Raw genomic sequence first — 13,265 nt, 5'->3', positions numbered from 1 at the left:
CGAATGAGTGATGCATTCTAGGGACTGCAGAGAAGTTGTTATGGGGCTGACGCGCTAATCACAGAGCTCATTTCTATGCTCGCTACAGATTGTGGCGGAGACTCTGGAGCGCTGAGCTCTGGCTTGAGCTTGCTGAGAGCCAGTCCCATTTTGCAATCCCAGCCTGGCACCTTCTCTTCAGGCATCTCTGCCTGGAAATGGTTCTGCCTGGAATTGTATCATTATAGAAATGATACAGTGCAGTCAGCATTAACCTCCCTGGAAACCAGCATGGAAAATAGAAGTGTGGAGCTGATGGCTCCAAGGCGAGCAGATGGGAGGGCCTAGGACCAGCGGGCGAGAAGGCCACATGCTGCATACTAAAGGGCACACAGACTCCTACTGAGAGACTGTCTGACTATTCCCTCCACCCTCCCTGTATTTTCCTTTAGTAAAATCACTCTGGTCTGTTGCTGTTTCAGGAGGGTGCAGGGTTCCTGCAGGGAATGTTGCAGCATCTAAGGCTCCTCTCCTTTATCCCACCTCATGATCAGAACGAGCACCCTCCCAGTCCTGAGTATCAGGATTTTTCCACTCTTTGGGGAACGGCTGGACACCATGAGTTCTACTCTCCCCTTGATACATGTGTGTAATTCCCATTCGGGGGCAGGTACCTGGTGCAAAGGGAAGAGAGGATAGGACCCCTCCCAATGCAGTATAATACTGCCCTTGGGTTGTGTATGTGCCTGGATGCCACAATGATCCCTCAGCCAGAGACATAATACACAGCTGAGGGGTGCCTTATTGTCAGCAGGGTTGTCTCAGTAAAGCCTGGAATGTCCATCTGGAGACCTTGATCTTTCCAGGCTGGTTTTGCTTGCACTACGTCACTCTTGGGGCCCTTCTTTTGTTTTACAGACTGACAGAGAGGGCCACTCCTCTGTGGAAGACGCCAGGGCGGCCATGGAGCTCTTCAAGTTTGCCAGATCAAAAGGGGATGGCTCCATTTAAGGGACTTCTTGCTTTTCTGTGTCTCATCAGGTCACATGTGCAGCTGCGCTAAAGGTTACGGGACGGGCTCCTAGTAACATGTCCAGTGATGATCTTGTTATGGGCTGAGTGAATGTCCCATGTGGGTAGGGTGACCATATTTCCCAAAGGGAAAACAGGACACCACACGGGGCTGGCCCAAGCACCCTCCCCCATCTCCCCATGGGGCTGGCCCTAGCTGCTCACCTGAGCTCCTGTCCCTATTCAAGGCTGGGGTTGCTGCTCATTTGAGCTCTGTCTGCCTGCCACTCATCTGAGCCCTGCCTGCCGCTCGAGGCTGCCGCTGCTCACTTGAGCCCTGCCTGCCCCCTAGGGTTGACATTGGGAGGGCTGCCCTTTTGCAGGGATATGACCCTTTTTCTGCAATATAAAACCACCATAATAATGCTCAAGAATCAGAGGGGTTTTGATCACCCCCTGGTGATGTGCTGTGGTCACTCATCTTGGATATATGTGTAGAAATACAAGCTCAGTATGGATAATGAACCCATCGCATTAGTCTTGAGCCAACCATCCCGTGGGTGCCCAGAGCTTCTGGTATGTCTAGCTGCATAACTTAGGCTCCATATGGAATAAAAGCTAGAGATCCTTAATGGCTGGTATAGGGACTAATATGTAGTGCTAAAGGGTCTTGTGAGTGTTTTGAAAGAAGTATAAACCTGTCTCGTGAGAACCGGGCAGCTGTGGATTGAGGCTGGGAGTCAGGTGACTGAGTTCTAGTCCCCAGCTCTGCCACTGAAACACTGTCCCATGTTGGCCCGAATAATTCCTGTGTCAGCTTCTCCGTCTGTAAACGGGGAGGTAGGGAGCGATGATGCTGCTTGCCCAGCTTCGTGAAGTGCTTTCAGGTCTCTGGACATGAAGTGCTATAGAAGTCTGATTATTGTTATAAATGAAGCTCATGGTCCTTGCATTGCAACACAATGTCTTGAATAAAAATAAAAGATGCTGTGAAAATCAAAATATTAATCTCTCTGCTCCTTTGACTGGTGCCCTCTTGACCTTAGTGGGGCAGGGGCATGCAGACACAATGCCGATAAGCCCAGGATAAGAACCCAGACTGATGGTATCTATCTGGTATATCGTCCATATGGATAGGGGCAGATCCTCCAAAGGTGTAAATGATCGTAATTCCATTGTAGTCAATAGAACTATGACAGTTTGCACCAGGGGAGGATCTGACCCATAAATTACTACTTTCTTTCTCCCACCTTTTGTCTGTCTTTTATATATTTAGATTGTAAGCTCATGGGGACAGGGACTGTCTCTTAGCATCCGTTTGTACAGTGCCTTCCACCAGGCACCTTTGATTTCTGGTGGGTCCTCTAAACAACACTGCAATACAAATAACTAATAAGGATAGATTGATAGATAAGGGCAGGAGCAATAGGTGACTATTCCACCACCGGCATTGCTGAATACCCAGCCCTTAGTTACACAGTCTTCTGTTTTATTTCTACCAGCTTAGGGATTTAGGGTCATGTTTGTACAGTTGTTCACTAGGTGGTGCCCTTAGGCTGCTTATTTTTGTCTATATCATACCTACCAGCTAACAGATGGGTATATTTTACACACCTCTGGCAGGCAGCCATTTAGAGGAGAGACTGAGTTTGCCGGGGAATGTTTTAGGATGGTACAAATGTATCTGAGCAGAGAGAGAACCTAAGCAAAGTACCAGCCTTTCACTTTTCTGAAGACCCAGATTTGCACGTGACATGGGTCACAAACAAAATAAAACTTGGTCATTCTTAGCCTAGTCCAAGGCTGGCACCATTCAGTTGGGCCCAGTGCAATTTGGATCTATGACCCATACACCAAGCCACACCCCAGCGCAGCTAAAAACCATGCTTTTTGTATCTACAACTGGGCTAATCAAACTACTCCATACGTGTTGGCCACAAGCACTTTGATTAAAAACAATGATAACACTAAAACTGAAATAACAGTGCTGTGATCGTAGTTGGAAGATGCTGAAACAGCAATATTGTGCCTAGCTTAGCTTGAGATACAACCAGGAGGGGGACAAATATTCATCTAGCAAGGGACTGTTCATTCCCAGGGGATAATTTGCAAAGGGAGGCACAAAGCACAAACACAAGGTCAATGGGGGGTGGGTGTTGGCTTTGAGGTACACACTTGTCCACCCCTCCTTTGCAAACTAGCAGCATGTTCTGGCTTATTCCTGAGGGACATAGTTTAGTTTTTACATGGGCTTTCCTAGAAGCCAGAGCAAAAGGGGTGTCCCAACACAGAGCGCAAAACTTGATTGCTACCCAATTAAAACCACAAACCTGGTCTCTTCCAGTTCTTTGCATTTATTCAAGGTTAAAGTAAATCAGAGTTTACTGGGGAACCGAAGGAGCCTAAGGCAGCAAGGAAAGCCCGGAAGGGAATCGCACTGTGAAGGTGTAAGTTGGAAGTGTTTCCCCATCTTTCTGAGCTGGGATCTCCTTTGCCAGTTCCTAGTGTTGATGGGCTTCACATGGGGGCTGATTCTCCCCCTTCCTGCTGCACTGGTTCTTCTCCAGTGTCTTTCCATGCTGACCTCCCAGCTGCCTTCCTCTCTCTCTCCCCTCTACAGCTCCTGCATGGATTTCTGACATTATCCCAGACCCATTCCTCGTGCTGCAGAGCATCCATGGCTCTTTCCTCTGCACGTGACTTTGGTTTTGGAATCCCAGAGTCTTCACTTCCCTGCTTGCTTCCTGGCTCAGTAGCTCCTGACCCCTCCCTCAGACAGTTTCCCAAGGGAAAAGCTTGGGGATGCATCACTTGGGACTTGTGAAGCTAGGTTGGATAAATGGATGAGAGAGAACAATCTTGCATTGACTGGTGAAAGACTGGACTGGCAAGGACTTAATAGAGCAAATAGGGCCCAGTAGAGGTTTCCATCTTGTAAAATCTATGACTCTTCCTGCATTTCCCCCGCTCTCTATATGTGGGGTCCAATCTTCTTGCATTCAGTAGTCAGGCAGGGCAGCAGGTGCTCTCAGCACCATTACCTGATGTTGCCCATCAGCATTTGAATTTTGCACCTTTGCCTCCATTTGGCTCATGTAGACAGACATTGAGTTGCTCAGAGCAGATGAAGCAGGATTGCCCCACGGGTGGAGGTGCAGACAAGATTTCCTGAACACAAGGAGTGGGACTCTCAACCTTAAAAAGCAAACACCATCCACCGCCATCACTTTTAAAACCCAGTCACCACATTGCTGACATTTGGGAGGACTGGCTCAGGAGGTTAAAAACCCCTAGCTAAGTGGCAATTTTAGCTTTGGCCCGAGAAGATAATTGTTCACTTCAAAAATCTAATGAACAATAGGGCAAGATTGCCAGTCTCTGTGAGGGAGGGGCCGTGGATAGGAATAGCAAGGGATGATGTAAGTCAAGGTTGTGGGACATCAGCTGAGTAGTGTTGGGATCCAGGGCTAGAATAGCAAGGAGTGTTGCAGGTCAGAGGTAGAGTATGTTTGCAATCCCTTCATGGAGAAGTTTGGATGGTTACTGTTTCCACTCACTCTCCAGCTAACCAGTACTGAGAATTTTTCATTTTTACTAGAGCCAACTTCTCCACATTTTTAAAGGGAAAGCCACAATAAACTGAGTGGCAAATTCCTCTGAGAGAGTCATACAAGGTCGCTCTGTTGTGACATAATCAGGGCATGGTAGTGTGCCACTTGATCCTTGTGTGTCTTAAAATAACAGAAAGGTGGAAAAGATCAAAGCAAGCACCACATAGAGCAACATTTGTTACCTTTTTAGGATGACATTAATATGTGGTTACGGTCAGAAAAGTCACTCTAAAAACGGTACCCACGATGCTGAATATATCTGTCCCTCAAAAGCAATTTCTGAGTCATAACTGCGGACAGAAACAAGGTTTAGCTAGTTTGGGCCCTGTAGACCCAATATAGATGTGGAAGTGTCAGCCACAAAAGCCATACGTTGTCCTGACTTACACCCCATCCTAAAATCTCAATTCCTCTTGATGAGTGATGTATGCATTAGAAAGAACGTGGCATGAGTTTAATTTAGATCATGCTGGCTGCTCGAGTTCTTGTTTTGACTTGTACAGTGGGCAAAGTCAAGCTGGAAATCACAGAGGTTGACTTATTAATCGTTTGTTTCTGGTAGCAGCCAGACCATACTGGGCACTTTCTGAAGTCCTCACAGCCTGAAGGAAATAAAATGTTACTAACCCCATGACCTTTGGTATGTCAAACCACTGTCCCTAATAAAGAGATGCAAAAAAGGTCAGGTGTCAGTCACAGCCCCCAAATGGGAATATAACGTTTATGTAGGGTCATGGACAAGACAGATTTTCCTCACACTGAAAGGACCAGCCAGCCTAGGCTCCTGCTGCTCAATTTAGTGACTCTGGGACTCTTGTCTATACCCTTCCCCCCTGCCCATGTATTTTGTCATTTTGAGGACAAGGTAGTAGATTACATGTGAAAAAACAAAAAGCGACAATTGCCACTGGGGCTCTTTGTTAACCTTTAAATCAACCACTAGTAGAGAAACGATTAGCCAAACCACAAAATAAAATTTCAGACACCTATTAAAATTATTCTCCAGCTTTGGAAAGATACACACCAATCCTGTGTCTCTGAGTGGGTACATTCCGTCCCCCGGACGCTCCCACTTGAAAGCATATTCATCTCAAGAGTATAAGGCAGAACTGTTCCATAGTGCAAGGAGGCCTACAAATAACTTTCTACATTAAAATGGCTCAGAGAACCTCATTTTTATCCCACAAGTGCAGGTTAATAGATAATCTTGCAGCCAGGTCATATGCTATTGTACCTCAAATACCCAATTATATATTTTTGTGTCGATTGGCTATTTGGAAGCATCCAACTTAATTTCTTTTACCTTAATACAAAATGCAATCAACCCTTTTCCAGTATGTACTGCATATAGTATCAGGGTGTCTTCTGTATGCTGGGGATGCATTTTATAAAAGGATATTGGCCATGCGTTTAGTAATATACATGGAACATTGTTTAAATTATTCCAAAGCTGGCTGCTTCCTAATATTTATTTTAAATATATATCAGGGTATAAAACCTATGGGGAATTTTATTCAAACAGGTGAAGCCATTTTAAAGATGGCCTCATATTTTGAATGTCCGGAAAACTGACCAGTGTTGTGTATTTGGATGGGTTTTGTAAATATGAAAAATGTTCCACAAAGCACCATATACTCCTTGGAAAATATATACTCCCTCATGGAAATATTTAAAATTTGAAGGGATTTGTAAGCTCAAAGAAAGCTTCCCGCTTATCCCAAATTATTCCATCCTCCAGCCATTCAACACACATTGAGTGGAAGGGCTGGATTCCCCCACAACATGAAAGACTGGAGGATTGTTCCTGAGAAGATAGATTAGCAAACACAACTGGTACGTCCCCAGTTACTGGGAATTAAATGCGCCTTAAATCAAGGCACAAAGACTCCCTCCTAGGGAGTATGTGTCTGAACTGTATGAACCAGGCCTGAACTACACAGGCATCTGCCCAGCACTCACTGAATTCCCAAAGTCCTGATTCAGCATAGGCTGGTCTCAGTGTGTAAACTGGGATGGATTCTTCGGGGGCTAATCTCTCCTTTAGTTATTCCAAACTCCTGGTCAGGAACTGGAGGGGAAGACCCCTCACCCCAGACAATGCAGTCAGATTCACCTTTATAAAACAGGGCTGGCTAGTGTCACTTTGGCCTGCATCCCAGCTGAGAGCTCACACAGTCAGGTAGGCCACTGCGGTTGCTTGTCCAACCCTCTCCCCAGCCGCCTCCCGGGAACTACTGCACATAGGTGGTCTCTGTCTCCCCTCTTAAAGCTCCCTCTGTTGATGCTGGGCAAGCACAGAGCCCTGGGGCCCAGGGAGGAGGAGGTGGTCAGTGGTGGCAGCAACTGCTGAGAGGGGCCAGGGCTGGAAGGGGACAGAAGTGGGCAGGCTAATGGAGAGAGAGTTAGAATGGTGGAATCCTCCTCAGGTTGCTACTATCCACCCATCCCCCCTGCCACAATCCCCTCAGGCTGCTTTAGGCTTCCACTGCTCCCCAACCAACCCTGCCCACCCCCAGCAGCCAAAAGCTCCCACTGCCCCCCACAAACCCCTTCCTTCCCAAATGGGGTTCCACTCCCATTGATTTGGGCAAGTCACTTCACCTCCATGTGCTTCCATTTCACCACCTCCGAAATGAGGTAATTAGGGTGTAACAAGTCAGCAGTTCTCTCGGAGGTCCTGGCTTTCACAGTGCTGCACACAGGGGTTACCTGGACCATGAAAGTGACAGCAGGACTAGAACTCAGAGCCTCCTGCTTCCATATCAAAGGCTGCTAGGACCTGAACTAGAAGGGAATCTTCGTTAGCTGATAGCAGTGCAGGGACTGCGACACATGATTGAACAGTTCCAACTCTATCTAGCAAAGGACACATGCATGCTAGCCAGCTCATCGGAATACCTACCAGGCAGAGGGGTCAGATGAAAGATGCTACACAAAGGCAGGGTTTTGTTATTTATACAAATTCAGAGCACCACTTCTGTATTCACCTTTTGCAAGTACATGTGAGAAGATTTAATCCTGATCTGTGAATTTCCATCCTTATGGCATGTGTGTCTTCACCTTGGGTGGGAAGAACATAGGCGCTGCTGGCAACAATACAGAAAAGACTGTTTGTTTATATGCGACAGCCGTGCTGAGCATGGGCCATGCCTGTCTGTGCAAATGGCCACTGCGGGTATGTGTGTGTTTAGAGTTTCATTTCGTTCCCGGGAGCAGGGCATGCATCGACCTGCTGCTTCTGGGTGCCTGATAACAGAACGTTTTGAGCATAGGCCTTATGAAAATGCTTTTCATGGGCCTCACAGAAGGACGGTTGTTTCTGGGCCCAACCATCTCCCCCCCCCCCAGCCTCCTACCTCCCCATGTAGGACACTTGTCTGTTTGAAATATATGGAGCCCGGAGAGAACAAGACAAAGTGAAAAGAGGAATTTATGGCTGCTGAGATCCAGCCCTGGGCTGCGATTCAAGCCCAGCAGCAGGCGTAGCTGCACTCAAGCAGATTTTTCTGAGCGGCCCCGGCCCTGTGGGAAGCAGGGAGAGGACCTCATCAAGGCCATCACTGTAACCAGCTGACGCCAGCATCGCTCTGTGGCCTGAGGCCCTTCCAAGGAGTGAGCCGCGGCACAGATGTTCCCATTGTGCATCTGGGGAGCCTTCTCGGAAAAGTCAAGCCGCTTCACTCTGAGTCTGCTTTTTTAGCTTTAGTTATTAATTTTTATTTTGTTTCTTTTTTGGAAAAGAGCCTTTTCTCTCCTGCTTTTCGTTATGAGTTGCCAACTCCCTCTGGCCAACTCCCTTTAAGCCCCCTCTCTACCCTGAATGATGCCTGTGTCTGGTAGGTTGGCACCACTCTGCCTGAATGTGATATCAGTTTCGCCAGGGACAGCTCTTCTGCATTGGGAGATCTGTTGGACAGCACCAAAAATGAAGCAGATGAGAAGAAGGAGGGTCTTGTGGTCAGAACAGGGACTCTGGAATCTTGGATTCTATTCCCCACTCCACCATTGGCTTGTTGTGTCACCTTACAAGATACCTTCACCTCTGGGCCTCGGTTTCCCCATCTTTAAAATAGGGAGATTAATAGTTATGTCATAGGAGCGGTTTGTAATGCTCTGAAATCCAAAGGTTTTTCCGTAAGGAAAAAGGCAGCTAATGGAGGGAAAGACAAATAAAGAGGCAGCTATCAGAAAGCAGAGATGTTAGGCGAAATAGAAAGGTGATAATTTAATCATTAGATACTATGGTGATGGACACCATGTAAACATCTGGTAGGGCAGACATAGCTGAGGACAAAAGGCTGGGGTGAGGGATCAGAGTTTCCCATGAAGAAGAAATTTACAACCAAATACATGGCTAGGAATGGAATCAAGGAGTCAGGGACCTTATAGGGAAGTTGGTAGTAATGAATATAAATCAGAAGCTAGGAACTGTAGAAAAGTGATAAGCCAAGGAGAGGGACACAAGGAGAAATCTATGGCCAGCAGAGTTTAAAAAAAAAAAAATCAATCCTCCTTATTGTCCTTATGTATATTAGGAACAAAAAGAACCCTAACAAAGGTATTGGTCCATTACTAGAGGGATATGGTAGAATTATCAATAACAATGCAGAAAAAACAAGTATGCAATACATATTTCTGTTCTATATCTGGGGGCGGGGGAGAGAAATATGATATAGTCATATCATATGATGATGAGAACACTCTTTCCATTGATAGGGGACTATCCTGGGAAGCAGTGACTCCAAAAGATTTGGGGATCATAGTGAATGATAACTGAACATGAGCTCCCAGTGTGACATTGTGGCTAACAGGGCTAATGTGATCCTTGAATGCATAGACAGGGAACCTCAAATAAGAGCAGAGAAGTTATTTGTATTTGGCACTGGTGCGACTGCCACCAGAATACTGGGTCCAGTTCTGGAGTCTACAATTCAAGAAGAGTGCTGATAAATTGGAGAAGGTTCAAAGAAGAGCTACAAGAATGATTAAAGGAGTAGAGACTATGCCTTATAATGATAGAGTCAAGGAGCTTGTCATGGGGTCACTCACCACACTAACACCTTCTGGTGGGCATTTTGGGAATTAGCTCAATCCTTGCTAGCACCTGCCCTTTCCCAGGTGCTGGGCTTGCTATAGTCCCCTAGGAAGCCAGTCTTCTCCTTAGGACTCCCTATAGCAGACTCCTTTGCTCTGGTCTGCAGCTTCCTTTCATATGGGCCATCTGGGCCCCAATTGGCTGGTCCAGCTGCCACCCTAATTGTCTGCAGGCACCGCCCTAATTGGCTGTTTCCCCTACAGCCACTCCTTTGGCTGCCTGCTGCTCAGCCTCCCTATGCTGGTTTTAACCCTCTCAGGGTTAGTGCAGGGCAGGCGCCCCATCACAGAGCTCAATCTACTTATTAACAAGTAAACAAAGAGAAGGCTAAGGGGAGGAACTGGATCACAGTTTATAAGTACCTACAGGGGAATAAATATGTGATAATAGGCTCTTCAATCTAGAAGACAAAGGTATAACATGATCCAATGGCTAGATCCAAATTCAGACTAGAAATTAGACCTACATTTTTAACAGTGAGGATAATTAACCATTGGAACAATTTACCGCTGCACTGACAAAGGGATGGATTAGATGGGCATTTCCCCTTCTAGCTGCCACACCACTAGGAAAAGAACACTGAAATAAATACAGTGAGCAATGGCTCAACACATTAATAAACCTTTTACTAATGTAAGAAGAAAAACAACGTGTTTGCTCTGTTTGGGCCACTGATTCATAAAGGCTGAGGATCTAGCGCTTTGAGCCCACTTAGACTGTAAATCTTCTGAGCCAGGGACTTTCTCATCTAGTAACTATACTGGATCCAAATCAGTTTCTGGGATTGGCTCATGAAAGGGGGAATGATCCCAGGTGTGTTCTGAGGTCATTACGGGTTTCTGCCCTAATGCATATATGCCTAAAATATTAGCATATGAAAATCAACCTCTTACAGAAACAAAAATGCCAAGAAGAAAGCACATATTGTTTTTATAGCTGGTAAGTGACTGGAAGAGCAAATTTTTAATAGCAAACAGAGGCAGGAAAAACTGTCTTTCCAAAGGGACCAGTGGGTGTCTTTATTTAAAAATGATCTGCACAATTGGGAAGTGGAATTTAAAAAGGAAACGCAATTCTAGGAGACATTGAAAAAGCCACATAGCAGATGGATGAAATTATACTTGTATCATGTGGGGCATCCCAAGGAAGAATAAGTGTGAATACAGTTTAGGTCCAGGAAACAAGAGGTGCCCACTGAGTGGAAGTGACCAGGTTGCCTCTGTGGGATCATCTACGTCCTGGTTATTCTCACCTTCTCACTTTGACAGCATGCACAGCTGATTGTGCCCTCAGACTCTGCTCCTGCATGTTGGGAGGGTTGGAAGGTGGGATTAATGAATATGTTGTCAAGAGGAAAGAAGACAGAACTCTTTCTCAGCCCTCAGTCTCCTCCAAACTCCTGAGACGATACCAGCGCTGTACTTTTATCTGTACACTTTAGATATATTTTTCATGTCCGTTTCCTCCATTAATTCCGTGGCCCTTGAGAATTAAATGCATTTCCCTCTCATTGTAGCCTTTGTTTCCTCCAGTCTGTTTATAGCAGAGCTGGAAGGTAGCATGGTCCTTTTCTTGTTCACGTGCTAGCTGTGTTAAGAAGTGTCAACATTGCACTTTCAGGGAATAGTGTTTAACAGTGGCTCTTGCAGAGCTAGTAGACGGAGCACTGCATTGTGTTTGTGTAGGACCATGCCTGGGGCCCATCCATTGCACGTGTTTTGGTAGATACAAGAGAGTTCTAACTCCACCATTAACATTTATAAACCAGAGATCACAGAAAGGGAGCGTGATCAACAAACACAGCAAAGTTAAGCTATGGCAGTTCTAGTCACAGCTCTCACCAATTCACTCTAACTGTAAACAATTCACTTCACTTGTCTGTAAGTGGAGATAATAGTTACCTACCCCCAAGCAAGGGTTAGTGTGAGCCCTGCTATTACTTATTTGTACAGCATCAGCGTACTAGGCATTTTACACACAGATACAAAGACATGGTCTCTTCCTCCCCTGGGCTACTAAGCTTTGAGAGACATCATACATAAAGAGAGGGAGAAGGGATAGAGCAAAGGGATTAATAGTGGCAGTAAGCATCCATCCTATTATTGTGCATTTAAAAATATGTTTGATGCCCTGATTTTTTCAATGGGACAGGAGTGCTGGAGATAGGGATGACCACAGGAGGCTCAATTAATGTGTATAAAGCACTTGAATAGCCTCAAAAGGGAAGCATTACTGAACCCTGGTTACGAACCCAAGACAGTTAAGGTACATCTACACAAAGATAAAAGACCCACAGCACAGCTACAGCTAGCCAGGGTCAGCTGACATAGGCTCACAGGACTCAGGCTGTGGGGCTAGTGAAGTGAAGCTAGCTAAGGGTGGAGCCCATATATCTCCACAGTAATTCTGAAGCCCCAGAGCCAAACTCAGCAGACTTGAGTTTTTTACCCCTCCATAGACATACCTTTAAGGGCCGGCCTTCCTTTAAGCCATTATGGTGGCTTAGGTTTCTCTCAATGTTTCTAATATACTCATCTCCATAGTACCTAAGCATCATTTGTTCTAGGCTTCATAAGTATCACTCACTCATTTCCCTACAGCAGCCTCATCTGTATTGACAACAGCCACCCCCCTATACTCCAGCCCCCATAGCAAAAGGAAAAGCCTAGTTTTACTGAACTGGCCTTTATACCTCTGCCCCAGGAACAGATGGGCTCAGCTTTGTTCTGGGTGGGTGATTCTCTAGAACCACCCTATTGGTTCCTATATAAATCAATAGCTGCACTACCCCTGCCCCTAAAGGGAGATGTATCCACTCTTCTCAGATTAGCAGCCTTGTTTGAGGTTTTGGGGGTTCCTCTCTTGTCTGAGCTAAATTTAGAGGCCATTGTCAGTGAATCAGCAGCCAAACTCTTTATCTACAGAGGATTTGACCTCAGCATGGTACCACATTAAAAGCAGCTGGAAGGGCTTTTTCTTTCCCTGCAGAGAGTGGTGTGTCTGTATGCACTAAACTCATCTAATTATAACTGGGATTGGCCTAGGAAAGCCAGAGTCAGACCCTACTGCCCTAGAGCCCACAATACCTAAGCCTTACCACAGGCTCTCTGGTCCTTTTACCTTCCTGCTGTGAATGGCTTTTCAGTAGTAGTCCTGCAAGGTCACACTTCAGGTCTTTTCATTTTCTTGGTGCTGTCTCTTTAACCCCTTCCCTGCTGCAGCAGTAATGTTTGCTGGATCCTCTTCCTGAAGCAGGGCTCCTTTTGGCTTTCTCTTTTCTCTGCTGCCAATCATGTGAGCTGGGGGGAGGGACAGCTAGCTGTAGGCGCATTTTATTTATCAAAAATGAAATTTTAGGCAGGATGGTAGGTTGGCTGGAGGTCAAAGGCAGAGAGACCTTCTTGAGCTGAGCACTCCCTCTGTGATTGGCATTAGGAGAGGCAGGTGCTGGTGCTGCAGCAGGAGCAGGAGATGAGCTAAAGTGGTGCTGTCCTGGCAGTGCCAAGGGGGAGAGAGGATTATAAGCACTCCGTGCTAGATATGGGACCCATCTGCTCAAAAAGATGCGG

The 13,265-nt window shown here is 46.1% G+C and overlaps 1 protein-coding gene across 6 annotated transcripts in view; it reads left to right on the top strand.

Moving 5' to 3' along the window:
- Positions 1–1,992, top strand: part of LOC140895043 (interferon-stimulated gene 20 kDa protein-like) — an 88,955-nt gene extending 86,963 nt beyond the window's left edge. For all 6 annotated transcript variants that reach the window (XM_073304173.1, XM_073304172.1, XM_073304170.1 and 3 more), the window contains one exon: positions 898–1,992. In XM_073304173.1, coding sequence (XP_073160274.1) covers positions 898–990 — 93 coding nt within the window. In that variant the 3' untranslated portion in view covers positions 991–1,992. The remainder of the gene's footprint in view (positions 1–897) is intronic.
- The last annotated feature ends 11,273 nt before the right edge of the window (positions 1,993–13,265 follow it).

This window comes from Lepidochelys kempii, chromosome 10, assembly GCF_965140265.1.
Source record: "Lepidochelys kempii isolate rLepKem1 chromosome 10, rLepKem1.hap2, whole genome shotgun sequence".
In the NCBI taxonomy this organism is placed as follows: Eukaryota; Metazoa; Chordata; order Testudines; family Cheloniidae; genus Lepidochelys; species Lepidochelys kempii.
The sequence above is the reverse complement of the archived record's forward strand: the minus strand, read 5'-3'. Positions and strand labels throughout refer to the sequence as shown.